This window comes from Ochotona princeps, chromosome 17 (assembly GCF_030435755.1).
Source record: "Ochotona princeps isolate mOchPri1 chromosome 17, mOchPri1.hap1, whole genome shotgun sequence".
NCBI classification, from domain to species: Eukaryota; Metazoa; Chordata; class Mammalia; order Lagomorpha; family Ochotonidae; genus Ochotona; species Ochotona princeps.
This window is the reverse complement of record NC_080848.1, coordinates 52,265,648-52,286,182: the sequence shown is the minus strand read 5'-3', so window position 1 is coordinate 52,286,182 and position 20,535 is coordinate 52,265,648. Positions and strand designations below refer to the sequence as shown.

Genomic DNA, 20,535 nt, shown 5'->3' with positions numbered 1-20,535 from the left:
GAGCAAACCAGCAGTTGCAAGATTCTGTCTGTCCCTCTCTCTCTGCAACTGACTTTCAAAATAAATAAATAAATCTTTAAAACACCTTTAAAAAAAAAAGTTGGCTACCATAGGCCTGCCTCACACACTTTAGGAACTTCTGTGTCGGGCAGTACAGGGCAGGGAGGTGACGAAGCCTACGAAACATTGATGGGCATCTGCCATGAACTTCCAAGACCTGCTTTCATCCACTGGGTACCCATCACCAAACTGCTTACGCTGGCACAAGACAAATTCTGTGATCACAGCACTCAACAACGGCCTGAGAGGCTGCCGGGGGACAGGACCTCCTGTGAAGCCTGCTGAGGAGACGTCTTGCAGAGGTGAGCAGAGCTCCAGACACACGTGAGTAACTGTATACCCTGCTCAGTGACAGGGTGGCTAATGTGAACTCACCAGCGCTGCCACCAGGCCCAGTGAAGACCTTTTGGTCTCCCACTGCCGTTCTAACCAGCTCTCACAAGGTGGAACTTGCCTTGTTCTAAATACCAGGGAGCACAGTATTCTGGGTGCTTTCTGACTTGAGCTTATTACATATATGCAACTAGACATCTTGGGGATGGGACCCAAGTGTAATTCAGAAACTCAGTTTTATTTCTTCTATGTCTGACCCTCACTCCCAAAGAGAACTTTGTATAATAAATCTGTGCAGGAAACAAATGGGTGCAAGGACTCAGAGGGAGGCAAGGGTCTCGCCTATGTGGCTGAGCAGTGCAGCTTCATAGCTTAGAACATTTTAGATGTCAGATGAGGAATGTTCACCCTTTATCTTGAAATGGCAGCTTTGGTCCCTTCCAGCCCTGGGAACCAGAAGTTGGTCATCAGTAGTGCAGAGCTGACATCAAAGGGTCCCTGTACTTTGCTCCTTATCTCCAGGGTCTAGAGCCTCATTCCTCGCATCCCTTGGGCCTGTGGCCCTTTCCTGCAGCTCCACAGCCACCAGAGCACCATCTTGTTCCCCAGTCACCCCCACTGCCAACCGTCCTCAATGCTCCCCCTGTTAGAAGGTCGCTGGTGGTGACCTTTGGGGCCCGCCCGTGCAATCTCCCCAACTCCATTGCTTCCACTGCATCCTTCTGCAGAAGCAAACAGCATGGATCACAGCCATGCAGAGGCGAGATCTTGGGGGTCAGTCGACCACACTACTTTTTGCTGTACGTGTCATTTTTCCCCCTACCTTTTAACGGAGCACTCGTATATTCTAGCTCTTTCAAAAAACATGCTAGACTTCTCAATCCCAGTACTGGTGTGTAGAGATAAGTGGCTCCCTTGTCACTCAAGGTAACACATGACACAGCAAGGCCCACTGGGGCCCATGGTGCCTTACATTGTCTTTTAGGAAAAAAAATAAAATAAAACCTCAACAAGCCAAGATGTTGGCCACAGGTGGAATGGGAATATGAAGTATTTCCAAGCCAAAAAGAAGAGACTGGGGACAGGTGGCATAGTAGCTTATGCCTCTACCAGCAGCGTCACCCAATGTCCCATATAGAGCTGCTGGTTCGAATCCCAGCTGTTCCATTTCCCAATCAGCTCCCTGCTGGTAAAATAACAGGCAAAATGACCAAAGCATAGAAAATGCTGGTATGGGGTGAACGTGATAACCATACACTGCAGAAGCCCAGACAACAGTGGTGGTGATACATGGAAGTGGACAGATCCTAGAGATCCTTAGGAGGTTCAATGGATAGGATCCAGGAACTCACCTACACCGAGTATAGAAGGAGCAAACACACAGATGCCCAAGGGAACAAGGACTTCGCTCACACTACATATATACATGTAACTACTCCACTGCATTATTAAAAAATGTAGGGGTTGCTATTGTGGCGTAAGGGTTAAGCCATTGCCAGCCATGCTGGCTTCCTAAATGGGTGCTGGTTTGAGTTGTAGCTGTTCTGCTTCAGATCCACCTCCCTGCTAATGTGCCTGGGAAAGCAGCAGCAGATGACCTGAGTCCTTAAATGCCTGCACCAACATGGGAGACCTGGAGGAAACTTTGGCTCCTGGTTCTAGCCTGCTCCAGCCCTGGCTGTTGAGGCCACGTGGGAGAGTGAACCAGTGGCTGAAAGATCTCTCTCTCTCTCTCTCCCTCTCTCTTTCTCTCTGTAACTGTGTCTTTCTAAAATAAATATATTTTTTATTGTAAAAGTTAAGAGCTGAACAGCAGAAATAACCTTCAAAGGTGAGTGCTTTACATTGTCAGCATGACAAAGCAAAACAGACTGGGATGTAGAGAGAAGAAAACACACAGGAATGTTCCAGGTGGTCTCAATTGCAACAGCAAGAGTTGCAGAAACAGAAAATAGGGAAAGATGAAAGGAAAAAAAAATTGCAAGAGACTACCAGCACGGAACCTAAGCACCCAAAAGAATGAACGAAAACATGCCTACATCAAGGCACCCTGATAACATTTCAAAATACCAGTGGTAAATAAGCCATACAAACAGGTTCCAGAGAGAGAGATAAAGGAATGACAAAGATACTTTCAGCAAGGACACCCAGGGGCAGTGGGCGAAGAGTCCATACTGAAGTCCTGATTTCTAAACACCATCTCCCAGGCAAAGGAAGTGGGGAGGGCCCCGACCCCCGCCCCAAGATTAGGACAGAGCAAACAGGGGGCCTGGAGCTTTCTCTCAATCAACAGGCTTGGACTGACTCGGATGAGATCTTAGTCTCAAAAATTGTGCCCCATAGCAGAGACTTGCTCTCCCATGCAATCCCATCCTTCTAGAACCAGGCCAGAGCAGGGGTTTCAGAAAATCCAGTTTGGTCAGGTCAACCCCATCCATCTCTTCTTTCATTTATCAGAGGGCCACCCTCCACTCTTTGACTGTGAACTCTGAAGGTTTTTTCAGTTAAGCTGGTAGCATGGAGATGCTGGGTCAACAGTGTCTGGGTGGCCTGTCACGGGCCTCTGTGCCCACTCATCTGTGGTTCACCTTGAACTGAGGAACACTGAGCTATGTGGCTGCAGGTGGGGGAGCAGTGTCTCAGACGCTCAGTGCTCCTCCGCTCCTCTGTCTCCCACCCCCCCAGATCCCCACCAGCCAGGGGATATTAGGATCCCGCCGCAGGGGCTCTTACTAATCCTTTTCCTCATTAGGTGTGGTCACAGGCGTATGAACAGGGTAATGAGTGGTGTCGGTCAAGGCCCTTTCTAACTTCCTACAAGAAGACTGAAAACCAGACTCCCAAACTGGAGATACTTCAAGCCCTGGGTTTGAGGTCCTGCTGCCAGAAGCACGCACGTGGTTTGTGAGGTTTCCCTACTTGACTCCAACACAGCTCCACTGGCCCGGGGCCTAGCCTGTTGCTTCTCTCTTTTAATGAGAGCCAAGAAAAGAGAATAATCCAGCATTCTGTGAATCGCCTGGGGGTACTGACAACAACAAGGACTGTTCTTTGCCGGCTTCCTGGATTTCTCCCCACACACCTGCAATACAAGAGCTGGAGGGTCCTGCAACCTGGTCTGCGGAGCTAGAGCTAAAAGGACATTTTTTTTTCCTTGCAGTTTAACAAAAGCAATACAGGCTGATTATAGTCTGGGCAGGGATATCATATCTTTTCCTTACAGAAGCCTCAGTTCCCACGGAAGAATATGGTTGACCTGGCCCTACCCTGGGGGAAGCAGACACACACATGAGAAAACCACGGGCACAGCTCTGCCGGCTCCCTCCCTGGGAGGCCACCACAGAGAAAAACCCAGTTTATTTTGGCAACTGATGGAAAAACAGCCCATGTGTGTCTGTGTACTGAACTGGGTTTGGAACGGAAATGAGGACTGGGGAGCCAGGGAGGAAGATGCGAAAGGGCCCTGGATACGATCTGGGGTTAGGAGGAAGATTGACCCTGCAGAGGAGGTTCCGCTGTGTGACCTGAGCACCGCAGGGGCTGCCCACAGGAGCAGTACTGATGTGGATGTATCCTCACAGCTTATTCAGCCAGGACACAGCTTCCTTCCACGTGGCAGTGCCCTGACACCATCTGCCTGGACCCCACACCACCTCCACCCCTGAGAGGACTCAGGTAGACAGAGTTAATGGTCCCCTCAAAGATGCCTGCATACCCAGGACTTGTAAATTACATGAGGTTATGTGGTGAAGGGGTGTTAAGATTGTAGATGGAGTTAAAGCTGCTAATCAACTGATTTTCCTGGCTGGGCCCTGTGTAATCTCATAGGTCCTTCAGAGTGGAAGAGAAGGAAGAGCAGTTAGTGGCGGGAGTGGCCTGCAATGTGAGAAGGATTTAATCTACCACTGTTGGCTTTGCAGATGGAGGGAGGAGCCACAAACCAAGGAACATGGGCAGCCCCCAGGAGCAGGAGAAGGCAAAGAAGTGAGTGTAGCTCCACCCAAGCCTTGGTGTTAGTTCAATAAGACCCATGGCAAAGGTCAGACCCATGGAAGTGCAACACAGTATTAATTCTGTATGCTTTAAGCCACTACATACATTTTTTGGTGATTTGTTTTTATAGCAGCCAAAGGAAACTAACATGGGTGCAGCCAGGAGCTTTAAAAGCTCCCTTAGGTGATTCTAACATGTAGCAGTAAAAGATGAAACCCAATAAGCTAGCAGAGAGACAAGATGAAAGGACATGTTGCTGTGTTGTGTATGCTGAGGCTTCAGGTGGAAGGTTAGTGAGACCAACTGGTGCACTGTCAATTTCAAGCCATCGCCCCAAACAGTGTGGCCCATTGCCCCACATCACAGGGTGGCTTGCTTCACCAATTTGGGGGCCACTGCCAGTGCTAGCCTGACCCGTTCAACAGGTTACATTACCCGATGATAAAGAACCATCACACCACCCAAGAGGCAGATTCTCTGTAAAGTTTATGTTCAGCCAATGCTGCCTTACCAAAGAAGGAGCCGACCAATAGTGGTATTGCATGCAATTACGCCAACTGGGCCACTCACATGGGCAGCATCAGGAGGAGAACTCAACTGTGCCCTTCTGTGCTTAAAACTATTAAAAACCACAGAGGGTGTCTCCACTTGCTTTAGTAATCCATTTCTTGGTAACAGATAATAGATAAGATTTACTTATAGCAAATAAAATGGAATAGCATGGCACAGAAGGACACCTTCCCCTAAGGCAAGCAGGGCCTGTCCTGGAGGAGTTTCCCTCTGGGAGTGGGCACATATCCACCCCCAGGCCATCAATGTTTGCTCATCAACAGAGATAAGTTTTCAGGACTGTCACCCAAAACTATAAACCCTTACAATATTTTTGCTTCTTCCCTGAGCTCCCCTGCCCCCACCCACCACTGCACTCAGAGACTCTTTTTCCTCTGACCACACTTAGTTTTGTTTAGGGAGGAAGCGGGGGTGATAGGAAAAGTAGTCACACTAGAAGATCCAAGTTAGGGGTTGGGCTCTGGCCCTCAGCCTCCCTGAGCAGTGGTCTCTTACAGCCGAGGGTGAGGGTGTGCAGGGGCATGGCAGGGTGACAGCCCCTGTGCAGAGGTGAAGCGGGATGATGGCTGTAACGCTGCTGAGCATCAGCATCCGCAGACACCGGCATCACAGAGACTCACCTGCCCCTACACGGCGTGACCCGTCGCTCCGGGCGCAAGCTGCTCTGGGCTCTTTGGTCCTCAACCCTCACTCAGCTCTGCTACCCACATCTCCAACTGCTCACCCATCCCTTCCTCTTGGATCTCTCACCACCATCACGATCGGACCTGTCCAGACTGCACTGACCCTCTGCACTAAAACTGGGGACCCCTGGTAACTTCCCTGACTTTATCTCTAACAGTGAAAGCACCGTCAACCCCTTCAATCCATCTTTTCTCCTCCATTCCTGCTGCTGCCACGTGTCTACTGTCCCCTCACACGACACACCCGAGGCATGAGAGCCTTTCAAATGGTCTCTACATCTTATTCATTGATTTAAAAGACAAAGCACACCAGAGTGGGCACATGTACATGCACACACTCTTCTGCAGGTTTATTCCCCAAATGCCTGAAACAGCCAAGGGAACCAAAGCTAGAAGCCAGAAAAACATAACCCAGGTTCCCCAAGTAAGTGGCAGAAGCCCCACCACTTGAGCCATCACAGCCGCCTCCCAGGGTCCCCCTCTGCACAAAGTGGGCAGCAGCTGTCAGAGCCAGGAACTGGACCTAACACACTGCCCTGGGCTGCTGCAGTCCTACCCGCTAGGCCAGATGCCCACCTCCACATCTTAAGAGCAGATTCATCTTTTTTCCTAATGGATTTGGCACGTCGAGCCCTGGATCTGGAGCTCCAGATGGCCTTGTCTGACCTGCAGCCTGGTCTTCGTGATTTGAGGAGGAGCAAACTCTACCCATGGGAGATGACTTGAGTACTCCCCCAGACCCCCGTCTCATTGCACCCTGCAGCAGGGTGCAGCACCGAGCACGGGGCGTCACCACCACATAGAAGGAAAGTTCTTGGGGGTTAATGGATCAGAAAGGCAAGTATTTCTGAAAGCAGCGACTGAGAACTGGAAATGGTCTTTATCAAATGTCTTCCCACAATATTTAATAACCACAATTTAAATCTGTCACAGCAAGCCACTGACATTAAACTGCTCTGTGCGGCGTGGGATGTTAAATCATTCAACACATACTCGAGACTTTAACATTTGCACTCAAACAGCAAAACTAGTCAATTTCAGACTCGGCTCTTACCATTCTGTTCATCCAATTCGTTGCCAATTTCCTGCCCCATTTGTTTCTGGCGACTTATGATGGAGGCAAGGGCATCAAGGCCTGCATCCTGTTCTGGAAGATAAACAAAACCAAAGTCACTAAAAAGCACGAGAAAACAAAGTCCAAAGATACACACCAGTGCATACCTCTGTTCAATGTGCGATGCAGGTGATTTGACAGAACAGTCAGGAAATGAGACATGAAAGAGTCATGCCAATGGAAAAAATTAAATGCTTGCCTTATATCAAAATGATTTCCAAAAGAATGAAGTTTTTAAATCTATTTTTTAATTTTTGAATTTTATGGTACAATTCCATAGGGGCTGGGATTTTCCTAACCCTTCCCCAGATTCCCAACCCCCTGCCTGATTTTCCCCATGTTATTACAATAGCATAGTACTTCATAAGCAGTCATAAGTCCATCAGTCTGTTATTTAAGTGTGTCCTGACATTGCTGGTACAGACAATGGCAGGCAGTCCAGCATCCCATTGTCCAGATATGTCCAACAGTTTCTGGATATGATAGTCTCTGTTATACCATCAGGGTACATCCCCTTAAAATCCCCTTAAATGAGAAGCCAAGAAACAAAGTCAATAACAGGAAATATTTTTTAATATTTTTTGACAGAAAATATTTTTAACAGAATATTTACAGCACCAAAGAGTCGGAAAACACACCACTGAATAACCAACGCATCGATGAAATGAAAAAGAAAACACAAAAGCCTCTTGGGTAAAATGATGCCACTGTGCAATCCATGAACCAATGAAGAAGTTGACAAGAGTAAAGAAGCTATTTGGAAGAAGTGAAAATAAAAACAAAAAACATCAAAACACATAGGTTGCAGCAAAACCAGTATGGAAAGGGTTACTGATCTTACAATCTCAATGAAGGCTGCCTTGTATCAGACAGAACATATGGTATTTGTCCTTTGGGGATTAACTTATTTCCCTGAGCATAATGGTCTCTAGTTGGGACCATCTAGTTGCAAATGGTATAACTGCATTTTTAATGGTTGAGAAGTATACCATGGAGTAGATGTATCCCAATTTCTTTAACCACTCCTTTTAAGAGGAGTGAAAGTATTTTTTTTTCCTGAAAATTTATTTTTATCTGAAAGCTGGATGTTTACAGAAAAAGAAGCAGAAACAGAGAGAAGTCTTTCATCCACTGGTTCATTCCCCAAATGGCCACAATGGCCAATGCTTAGCCGATCCAAAGCCAGAAACCTGAGTCAGGAGCCAGGAACTGACTCTCCCATGCAGTGCAGGGGCCCAGGGACCTGGGGCATACTCCACTGCTTTCCTAGGCCGTAAGCATGAGATGAATTGGAAGTGGAGTAGCGGATATGAACTGGCACTCATAAGGTATGCAGGTATGGTAGGCAGGGGATCAGCCCACTATGCCACCAGGCCAACCCTCGAAGAATGAAGTTAAATATGAAACGTGAAATAAAATTTGACTAAGTAAACTTCCGAGTTTTTAATACAAGTCAATAAGAAAGACAACATTTCCATTTTTAAAATTTTTTACTTCTTTGGCAGGCAGAGTGACAGAGAAGAACAGAGTCAGAGACAGGGAACGAGAGGTTTCAAGTGCTGGTTTACTCCACAGATTGCTACAACAGCCAGGGCTGGGCCAGCCCAAAGACAGAAACTCTATCTTGGTCTCCAACATGAGTGCCGGGAGTCCAAGTACTTGGTCCATCCTCCTCTGCTTTCCCAGTGTGAATTAGTAGGAAGCTGTACTCTGAGATGCTAGCATCTTATCCTAATGAGCCACAACACCAACCCCAATGCTCTATTTTTTTTTAATGGCAAAGGATATAGACATGAAATTTATAAAAGAATTTTAACAGAGGGAAAATAAAGGAAAGTTGATAAAACTACTAATTTTTTTTAAACAAGATAAAAAGTGATTTTTTTGCTTCTTTTTTTTAAGGTGATGGCTCTGCAAAGATTAAAAAGATACATAATATTGACTGAAGAGGGGCTGGCAGTATGGTATAGTAGGTTAAGCCACCGCCTGTAGCACTAGCACTCCACTTGGGCACCTGTTCAAGTCTCAGCTGTTCCACTTCTGATCCAGCTCCCTGCTGCAGCACTTGGGAAAGCATCAGAGAATGGCTCAAGTGCTTGGGTGTCTGTACCCACATGGGAGACCCAGGAGAAGTTCCTAGATTCTGGCTTTGGCCTAGCCCAGCCTCAGGTGTTATGGCCATTTGGGAAGTGAATCAGTGGACAGAGATCTCGCTCTCTCTCTTTCTCTCTCTCTCTCTGCCTTTCCTTCTCCCTCTCTGTAACTTTGCCTTTCCAATTAAAAAATACATATCTTTTTTAAAGATATGTTTAATTTCTTTAACTGAAAAGACAGAACTACAAAGAGAGGGAAGGAGAGACAAAATGATCTTCCATCCACTGATTCCCTGCCCACATAGCTACAATGACCAAATCTGAGCCCATCTGAAGCCAGGAACTAGGAGTTTCTTCTGGGACTCCCACGCACGTGCAGTGGGAGGCTTTAGATCATTCTCTACTGCTTTCTCAGGCCCCAAGCTGGGAGTTGGATGTGAGGTGAAGCAGGTGGGACATGGACCGATGCCCATGTGGGATCTGGCACCTGCAAGGGAAGGTTTAGCCAACTGAGCCATCACTCAGCTTTATCTGAGTGACGAGCCAGAAGCTCCCAAGCACTGTGCCACAGAATAAGCTCGATTCACACACTGAAATCCATCCCCAGACCAGACTGCACACCTTTTTGTCAGCGCTAAGTCCTTGAGGAATGGCTCAGGTAGTGTACAACGTAGTCACGAGGCCAGTCCTTGCCCTCAGCTCCAAATTTACCCATTTGATTGCTCCGTGAAGATGGAGCTGCAGCCCTTAAACATATAGGTATTTTATTTTTGTTTGCCAAAGCAATTTGCTACTTTTGTGTCGCCTTCAGTCTACAGCTTGGTCAACGTCCAGCAACTTCGGTGCATACTGGTCAGCGACTTGTCCTGACACATCCCCTCCTGGGGCAGCTCCCTGACCAGACAGCCTCCGCTGAGGTGCTTGTCCATAAACGGCTCTGCTTGGAACCAGAGGTGGCAGGTCTCCAGCAAGTTCTGCCGGTGCAGGGCCTGGGGCGTGTATCTGAAATCCAGCAAAGCTCAGCTGGGCCTGCTCTCGGCCTGAGAAAGCCAGCAGACGCCTCAGACCTGCTGCTGCTGTCTTCTCTAACGATTCTCTTCCCATCTGCTAATTCCTTCTGACTCTAATCCCCTGGTATACTTAATCATTCTTACAGTAAACTTTCCCTCTCAAATTTCTCTTTCCTGGTGGGACTTGGAGTGACAAATTTATAATCGTGAAAAATGAAAAACTAGCTAACTGCCTGGACACAGGGATTTGTTTGAAAATTTATAGTTTATCCATATAGTAAACATTAAAAATCACAGCATTCACACATGCGCTGATGTAGAAAAGTTCAAGATACATTAAGTAGGGCCCAGTGCCGTGGCCTAGTGGCTAAAGTCCTCGCCTTGAACACGCCGGGATCCCATATGGGTGCCGGTTCTAATCCCGGCAGCTCCACTTTCCATCCAGCTCCCTGCTTGTGACCTGGGAAACACCAGCCATTGTGCTCACTTGCTGAGTGAATCATCGGATGGAAGAACTTCCTCTCTGTCTCTCCTCCTTTCTGTATATCTGACTTTTCAATAAAAACAAATAAATCTTTTAAAAAAAAGATACATTAAGTAGAGGGGGAAATGGACAAAAGACATTATATAATAAGCTAGTTGGAGGGTATTTCAAAAAGTCAATGGAAAGTGAACTAAAAGATAAGTTCAGAGCTGATGCGATGGCTCAAGTGGCAAGACCTCTACCTCCAAGTCCTGGCATCTCACATTGGCACTGGTTTAGGACCCGGCTGCTCTACTTCCCATCCAGCTCCGTGCTTGTGGCCTAGGAGAGCAATCGAGGGCAGTCCAAGGCCTTGGGACCCTGCACCCATGTGGGAGGGAAGAGGCTCCTGGCTTCAGATCAGCTCAGTTCAAGCATCTTGGCCATTTGGGAAATAAACCAGTGGATGCAAGATATTATAGTCTCTCCTTCTTTCTGTAAATCTGCCTTTCCAATTAGAAATAAATCTTAAAGATAAGTTGAACTGGTGCAAAAATTTTCTAAAACCCATGCACATAATGGATATTCAAAAAGTTTGTGGGAAATGTGTATTATGAAAAAATATACATGGACTTCAATGTTTTGCACTAAAATAAACATTTCATAATCTCCCAAAAATTTTTGAAGTATTCTCTTAATCTGGCTTTTTTTAAAAAAAAATGACCTGCTATTATTTTTAAATTTATTGTGTTTAATGAAAGTGAAATTCTTTCATCTGATCAGTTTGTAGTTTGTGTCTGTATTTCTGATCCACAGTCTCTTTACTTTTTATCTGTTAAACCCTCTATTTAGTGAGGCATTAAACCTTTGTATTGTAAACGTCAAATTGTTATGTCAAAACAAAAATAAATAAATAATGAAAAGGTATAATATTTTTGGCTTTGGAAAATTTAAAGAGATTAACTGAGATAAAATCAAGTTACTCAAGATTCATTATTTAAAGTTTCATTCTTGTTGTTGTTGCTCTTTAATTAGACAGTCTCAATGATCTCTTTTGATAAAAGATTGATTTGAAAAGCATAAAGACAGAAAGATCTTCCATCTACCGGTTCATTCTGCCCAAGTCCCCTAACAGCCAGGGCTGGACCGGGCGCCAGAAATTCAGTCTGGATCTCTCACACAGGTGGCAGGGCCCCAGGTACACGAGCCATCACTTGCTGCCCCCTGGGATGGACTTGAGCAGGAAGAAGTGGAAGTGGGACTCAATTCCAAGCAAGCCAACACAGAACGCAGGCATCCAGGCATCCGAGGCAGTGTCTTTTTTTTGTATATATATTTTTTAAAGATTTATTTATTTTTATTGGAAAGTCAGATATACAGAAAGGAGGAGAGACAGAGAGGAAGTTCTTCCGTCCGATGATTCACTCAGCAAGTGAGCACAATGGCTGGTGATGTGCCGATCCTAAGCCAGGAACCAGGAACCTCCTCCAGGTCTCCCACATGGGTGCAGGGTCCCAAGGCTTTGGGCCGTCCTCGACTACCTTCTCGGGTCACAAGCAGGGAGCTGGATGGAAAGTGGAGCTGCCGGGATTAGAACCGGCACCCATATGGGATCCCGGCGTGTTCAAGGCGAGGACTTTAGCCGCTAGGCCACGGCGCTGGGCCCATGCAGTGTCTTAACCCGCTGTGTCATGAGGGTTGCTCTGCCGTGGCCCCTTCAGAAAAGCTTTACTACTTTGCTCAGGTGCACTGAGAAGATGCTCTGAGGCTGACTCTCAAGAGAGTCAACAGGCCAAGCAATATTCCAGATGAAGGTAACATTATACCAGCGGCAGCTTCCTCTGTTTCTGGGATTTTTAAACTACTGTCTTACAGAAAAACATATCTGGGAAAGCAGAAGATACAAACTTCTTCACTCATAATTACATTAATATTTACTTGGGTTCACCCCCCCACACACACAAGTCTGTTCTAGGGACCATTCCAGGGGACCATTTTATGACAAAACCACCATCAGGGGAGGTGTCCTTTGGTCTTCAAACCACCCAGATGGCCTCCATGATAAATGACAGCCAACCCAGCGCAGCTAGAGGGTGACCACATCACAGTACAATCCTCCCCTCATCTGAAGGACCTTCTATCTACGTGTAGGACTCAATGTCAGGGGTCAATGTGAATGAAAAAGTTAAACACTTTAAGGGAGGGAAGGACATTTCCCTGGGGGCTTCCACTGGGAAGAGATGTACTGAGGTTCTGTGTACTACCTAGTAGAGACCCAAATTACAAAGACCTACGCCACGCTCTTTTCTTCTCCCTCAAACTATTACCTATGTCACCACCTAAAGGTCAGCTCTCGAAGGCATGACGGAAGGACGACTCAAACTCCTGTCCCAGTCCGTTCACTGCTCCTGAGCTCCTTCAACCTGTCTCAGTGCCGCCACAGATTTTCATTCCAGAACCCAGAGAGATGGGAGAGCAAGATGAGCGTGATGTGGTCAAGGTCAGAACACTCGTGGCAATGACCTAAAGCATTTCCAAGGGGGAGGTGGTACGGCTGTCATGAAGACTATGGATAATATCCTCTTTCTGTCTCTCTTCTCCCTCTGCCACCCTGCCTTTCAAATAAATAGAACTTTAAAAAACCAAAATGCTGCTAGACTGCAAAAGTATAGAAAAATCAGGAACCATGCAGAGAGTAAAACCAGCGAAATGGCTATGTCACAGAGACAGTTCACTGCTGGAACCTGTTCTATCACAGCAACCACTGAGCCATCCTGGTAGCTCGATTGCGACACACCTTATTCCGTTGGTCATTCAATATTACAATGGTCTGGGTTTTTGTTGTTGTTGTTTTAAATGGATGATCATTGCGGTAGGGAAAATAACGACCTCTCCAAAGACGCCTGAGTCCAAATCTTTGGAACCTGTGGACGTTATCTTATGGGGCAGAACGGACACCGCACACATGATCGAGGTTGAGGAATTCAAGATGGGAGAGTTGTCTGCATAAGAGGAGACTTCAAAACGTTTGCGCAAAGTGGAATTCTAAGTTCAGTCTACGGGGTGCTCCTTGGCCTAGCGGTGAGGAGGCATGACACAGCTCTGCTCACTGCCTACGTAGACAGTGGCAGCAGGGCGGCAGCTCAAGTGGTTGCATTCCAGCCAGCCACGTGAGAGACCTGAAGCTGAGGGCCCCGGAGGACATTTGAGGGGAGTCAATCAGCAGATGGGTGTTCTCTACCTGCACCCCAAAACCCATGTGTCTGGTTTGGGGTTTTTTGTTTCTTTGTTTTTAAATACTTTAATTTCGTTACACAGACTCTGACATCCATATGCACAGGTTTTTCCTAATACTCACTTTCCACAAACCTTTTTTAAAATTTATTTTATTCTTGTTAGAAACTCAGATATAGAGAGAGGAGGAGAGACAGAGATGAAGACCTTTTGTCCAATGATTCACTCCCCAAGTAGCCACAACAGCCAGAGCTGCATTGATCTGAAGCCAGGAGCCAGGAGCTTCTTCCAGGTCTCCTGCGGGTGCAGGGTCTTGGGCTGTCCTTGACTGCTCCTCCAGAGCACAAGCAGGGAGCTGAATGGGAAGCAAGGCCACTGGGATTAAAACCAGCATGCCTACGGAATCCTGGCACGTGCAAGGCAAGGACGTTAGCCACTAGGCTACCGTGCTGGGCCCACTTTCCACAAACTTTTTTATAGACTGCTTCTAAGCCAGGTGGGCCCAAAGTTGTCATCTGAATCATGACAAGCAGAGACCCCTGTTCCAGCCTCTGTAAGAGGGAGGTACAGAGGAGGGCCCAAGGGGCACAACTTTCTGGCGTTGGACACGGACAAAGTGGATTGTCAGCCAGGGGAAGTGGGCTGCCTTAGAAACTTGAAGAGGCAATGAAATGAATTCCCTCTCCTGTGCAGCCTCCAGGAAGGAATTCAGCCCTGCCAGCGCCTCAGTCTGAACCCTGGGAGGCCTCCACTGAACTCCTCATTGGTACAACTGTAAGACCACGAACATGCGTTTAAGGTTACTAAGTTTGTCTAATTTATTACCACAGCAATAAAAACCTAATAAAGTCATGTTCTGAAAACTCCCTTTGGGACAATTAGGTGTTTGGATACTTCCTATCTTTAGTCATTCAGGAAAACCATTCTGTAAGTCAGTATCATATTAACTGTGGGAGGACCATCCGATGGCTACAGATGAAAAACAACACGACAGTCATCGCGAGGCACTCTTGCCAAAAACAACGGAGCTCATTCTGGCTGAGCCATCCAGCCTCATCACCAAGTTACAGAAAATACGTGCGCTAGAGAAACACGTGAAGCAACATGTGGAGATCCCAGTTCCCCACCGTCAACCCAGTGGAAGCTAAGAGACAAACGATCTTGTTCCTTCTGCAAAGAAGATAAGGAGCTGAGAAAGGAAGCCGTAAGTGTAACCTGGGGGACAGACTGCCTGTACGTGACCGGTGGGGCACATTCCAACCCTGAACTGAACAAGCAAGTCAAAAGATCGTGAAGGAATTGGGACCGTTTGAATACTGACTGCCTACATGAAGATACTGAGGCATGACTGTGCATCTGTAGGGGTGATGATAGCACTGTGGTTGTATCTTGTAAAAATGGCTCATGCAGGGGCTGCCGTTGTAGCACAGTTGGGGTAAGCTTACAGTGCTGGCATCCCATAAAGGCACCAGTTCGAGACACAGCTGCTCCACTTCCATTCTAGCTCCTTGCTAGAAGCCTGGGGAAAGCAGCAGAGGACAGCCCAAATACTTTGGCCTCTGCACCTATGCAGGAGACCCAGAAGAAGCTCTGGGCTCCTAGCTTTATCATGGCACAGCCCTGGCCATTTGTGATCATTTGGAGAGTGAACCAGTGGATAGAAGCTATCTGTGTCTGGCCTTCTCTCTACTGTCTTTCAAATAGATAAATAAATCTTAATTTAAAAAAATATTTATTTTTGTTGGAAAGGCAGATTTATGGGGAGAAAGACAAAGGGAAAAATCTTCCACCCGCTGGTTCACTACCCAAGACAGCCACAAGAGCCAGAGCTGACTCGATCCAAAACCAGCAGCCAGGAGCTGCTTCTGAGTCACTCACAAGGGTGCAGGGTCGCAAGGCTTTGGGCAATCCTCGACTGCTTTCCTAGGCCACAGGCAGGGAGCTGGATGGGAAGTGGAGCAACTGGGACATGAATTGGCATCCATATGGGATTCCGGCACTTAGTGGTAGAGGATTAGCCAGTTAAGCTATGGCACTGGCCCCTAAATAACTAAATCTTTCAAAAAAATATATATTCCATACAATTAAGATATCCACCTCCTACATTAGTTCATTTCCAATTCCTAACTCCATTTTCAAGCCACAAAATAGTCTCCTTTTGGTTATCTTTCAACCATTTAAAATTTTTAAAGCTTTTTTTGTTTGTTTGTTTCAGTTGGGCAGACCACATTAGAAAAAGTGGTAGCCAGATTGGGCTCATGGGTCACGGCTGAATAACTGCCACTCTAAAATAAACACCTCATTGGTCTTTCAAAGCAAGACTTGATTACAATAATAATAATTTTTTAAAAAAGATTCAAATTATCAGGAGCAATCCTAACAACCTCTTAACAGGAGGTCATACGCATAGAGCAGGGGGGACCCCAGAGTGGAGCAGGGGGACAGAAGGAGGCTTGTATCCCAACCCTGAAGACTCCCAGAGCCTCACCAAGGACTACCAGTACGAGCACCGAGGACTACATCCCTACTGCCAAGGAGACCACGGGGAAATGGAGTGCCTTCGGAGGCCAAGAACTCTGAGGTCACCCACCCCCATTTGGATCTACAATGTGGGATGGAAGAAGCCCAAATCCTGCCTTGCAGGATCCAGGGTCATCGGAACGACAACCAGGATCCCTGAGCGGTCCGCAGAAACAGAAGAACAGTAAACTTCCTTTGGAACTAGGGAGAGGAGCTTTCTCTGGCCCTTGCCTGCTTCCAACTTTGGGTCCCCACCCTCTTTCGTAAGGACCATCAGGATCGCTCCAGAAACCCCTCATAATAAACAAACAAATAAACAAACAAACTAGAATAGATAGAGAACAACTAGGAAAGCTTAGAAACAGACAGGAAGCGGCCAACCGGGATGCACTTATAACTCACTGGGTGGGACACAAAGATCAGTTACTCCTCTCTGGGGTGATAAAGATTTCTCTGCACACCCCTCCCAAAAACGTTCACCTAAACTGTTGACATTGGTCCTGTTAAAGTTATAGAGTTAGACTACCCAAAAAACAACCAGGTTCAGCAAAATCATGCTTCAATGCTATAAAATGCTAAATACTAACATTAAAATAGACAAGAGACAGCTGAATAGCAATCTATAGCCATTTTAAGGTATATAGAACATGGTTGAATATAAACCAAAATTGAAATGTCTATGAAGAAGTCACAGGTTGTGGTTGAGAACCTGCATTTCCCTAGTAACATATTGGTTAATCAATACCATGTCAATTAATGCCATAATGTCATAATTGGTTGTAAATATTCTGTTGGGTTTTTTACCTGATTAGGATGATACTCTGCTGGTTCTACCTTCAGACCAGAGATGGTCTCACCAAGAAGCCATTGAACTTACCAGGACAATAAGATGCTGGACTTTATGATTGGTCAAAACCGCCAATGAAAGAATCTCAACTGAATTTGAACTATGGAAATGCAACAAGGTGGAGCAATCCACCGTGGGGGGAGAGGGTTTTGGGAGGGGTGGGGGGAATCCCAGTGCATAAAAAAATGTGTCACATAATGCAATGAAATTAATAAAAAAAAAGTTTCAAATTTAGAAAAAGACTTAAGTAACTTCATCCACTGCAGCTCTCAATAATAATTCTAGACACACAGACACTAATCCAGTACTTTCACAATAATTGGCATGCAAATGAATGTTTCCCCACTAAGATCAAAAACAAGGCAGGAATGACTGCTCTATTACTATTCAACATTGCACAGGAGGGTGCAGCAGGTGTAATTAGACAAGAGACATGAAGAAGTGCCAGGATTAAAATGGAAATGGGCACTTGTGTAGAAAATCACGCAGAGCTGAAAGATAAATTAGTGAACTTATCTAAGTTGTACAATTTAAGATCAATATACAAAAAATCAATGAGGGGGCTGACATCATGGCATGGCAAATTAAGCTGGTATCTGTGGTGCTGGCATAGCATATTGGTGCCAGTTCAGTCCCTGACTGTTCCATTTCCAATCCAGCTTCCTGCTTATGGCCTGGGAAAGCAGCGGAGGACAGTTCAAGTTCTTGGGGCTCTGTGCCCAAATGGAGAACCAGAGGAGGCCCCTGGTTCCGGATTGGCTCAGCTCCAGCCATTATGGCCATTTGGGGAATGAACCAGTGGATAGAAAGTCTTTTGTCTTCTCTCCATATCTCTTTCAAAATGAAAAATAAATCTTTTTAAAAACTCAATGATAGGGGCAAGAGTTGTGACACAGGGAAATCCCTCCTTCCTTCTCCCTAACTCTGCCTTTAAATAAACTGAATCTGTAAAATAATTATATTTGTATACAAGCAAAAAATACTTAGGGGTAAGTCTGATAAAAGATGAACACAATAGTAGTGTGAAAATCAAAACGCATTGCTAAGAAAACTGAAGGAGCTAAGTAAGCTAAGAGATCTACCACATTCATGGATTGGGAGGCTTGACAAAAAGATGTCAGTGTCCCTCAAATTGACCTAAAGCCCAACAAAAACTTCAGAAGATTTTTTTGTAGAAATTGAAAAGCAGCTCCTATAAATTACATTTTATATGGAAATATGAAAGAAGGATAGTATTCAATTAAAAATGAAAAAGAACAAGTTTGGACAGCTTATACTCTCCGACTTGAAGACCTGTCTGTTGAGTGGGCATGCACTGTGACCCAGTGAACACAGTCAGTGCTTGGAACTCCCATTCCCCATATCAAATGCCAGTTCAAGTCCAGGCTCGTCCACTTCTGATCCTGCTTCCTGCTAACGCATCCTGGGAGGCTGTGGATGATGCCTCAAAGGCTTGAATCCCTGCCACCCACAAGGGGCATACAGAAGGAATTCCAAGCTCCTCCAATTCCTCGGTCTGGTCTAATTCTGGCTGTTAATAACCACTTGAGGAGTGAGCCAAGCAGCAGGAGGAGCTCTCCGGTTTGCTTTAGTTCTGCTTGTTCCTCTACCTTTCAAGTAGATAAAAAACAAACATTAAAAAGAGAAAACCCAGGTCCAGTGCAAAGGTGTAGAAATCTAATCTTCTGCCTGTAACACTGGCATCTTAAACGGGCATTGGTTTATGTCCCAGATGTTTTGCTTCCCATCCGGCTCCCTGCTAATGCCTGGACACAGGGATTTGTTTGAAAATTTATAGTTTATCCATATAGTAAACATTAAAAATCATATCATTCACACATGCGCTGATGTAGAAAAGTTCTATATACATTAAGTAAGGGGGGAAATGGACAAAAGACATTATATAATAAGCTAGTTGGAGGGTATTTCAAAAGGTCAATGGAAAGTGAACTAAAAGATAAGTTCAGAGCTGATGCGATGGTTCAAGTGGCAAGACCTCTACCTCCAAGTCCTGGCATCTCACATTGGCACTGGTTTAGGACCCGGCTGCTCTACTTCCCATCCAGCTCTGTGCTTGTGGCCTAGGAGAGCAGCAGAGGATGGCCCAAGGCCTTGGGCCCCTGCACCCATGTAGGAGACCTGGGAGAAGCTCTGGGCTCTCAGCTTCTCTGACCTCTGCGACCATTTAGAGAGTGAACCAGCACATGGAATATCTTTCTCCCTCTTTCTCTCTGTAACTCTTTCAAGTAGAATAAATAAAAATTTTTTTAGAGAGAAGCCTGTTATATAAGTGTAGAATAATCTAGACAGTGTCACAGTATATAAAGGCAAACAAAAAAGGGGTCCAAAAATAGGCCAACAGGTCAACTGGCTTTTCTGGCAAAAGTACAAAACAAAAAGAAAAAAGAAAAGAAAAGAAAAAAAGAAAATAGACAGTCTTCTTAAAAATGGTGCTAGACCAGACAGATATCCATGGGCAAAAACATAACACTGAATTTCTATCTGTACCTCTCTATATACACAAGTCAAGTAGATCATTGATCTACTGTGAAAAATATGAAACTACATGATTTATAAAAAAAAATCAAGGCAGCACATTTTATGGCTCCAGTTTTGTGATTGCTTAACTAAACCAAAAACTACAAACCACACAAGAAACTTATAAAACATAGGATTTTGTTTCTGATATTCCCAAAAGAATAAGGAAGATAAAGAATAGTAGAAAATACTTGTAAAACATCTACCTGACATCTACAAAAAGGATGTATTTTTGAAAATTCTTACAAGTTGGAACCAGTACTGTGATTTAGCTGGTCAAGCTACCATCTATGGCACCAATGTTCCATATGGGCACTGGCGTGGTGTCCTGCCTGCTCCATTTCCTACCTAGCTCCCTGCTTGGGGCATCCTCCGCTGGGAAGGTAGCAGAGGGTGCCCCATGTGCTTAGTGGTCTGCATTCATGTGAGAGACTTGCAAGAACCCTGGCTCCTGGCTTCAAACCAACCCAGCTCCAGCCACTGCAGTTATGAACAGGAGGTGAAATATTTCTCTTTCGCTTAACTCTTTCAGATGAAACATATAAATAAATAAAAATTAACAGACAACCCAGGTGAAACTGGCTGAACAACCCAAGCAGACACCACACACAGTGACACTTTATTCACATTCCCACCAACAGTGTACAAGAATCTCTTTCCATATCCTTGTCAACGATGTGCCACAAGAATGGCAAACAGGCAGAGGTAGTCTCCAGTCATGAGACAGAAGGTGACCACAGGCACAGTGGGACATACCTCCACACTTTGTTCTGGTGAGGATACAAACAGAAACAGCTAGAACCCTTAGATGCTTCTGCCATGGATGTAAGATTGTGCAGTTGTGGTTTTGAAATTAGCTTGACATTTTAGGGACTGACATTGTGGTGCAGTGAGCTAAGTTGCCACCTACAATGCCAGCATCTCACACTGGAGGCAAAAATCAAGTCCTGGCTGCTCCACTGCTGATCCAGCTTCCCGCAAATGTGCCTTGGAGAGCAACAACAGATGGCCTGAGAACTGGAAGATACAGAGCTCCAGGTTCCTAGCTTTGACCTGGTCCAGCTTCAGGCCTGTGGT

General features: G+C 45.7%; 1 protein-coding gene across 1 annotated transcript in view; it reads right to left on the bottom strand.

Annotated features, from left to right (window-relative positions):
* The window catches only part of STX8 (syntaxin 8), a 231,307-nt gene that overhangs the window by 153,619 nt on the left and 57,153 nt on the right, over positions 1-20,535 (bottom strand). Inside the window, exon 6 of the mRNA XM_012929734.2 lies at positions 6,694-6,786. Within this exon, the coding sequence (XP_012785188.1) occupies positions 6,694-6,786 (93 nt within the window). The remainder of the gene's footprint in view (positions 1-6,693; positions 6,787-20,535) is intronic.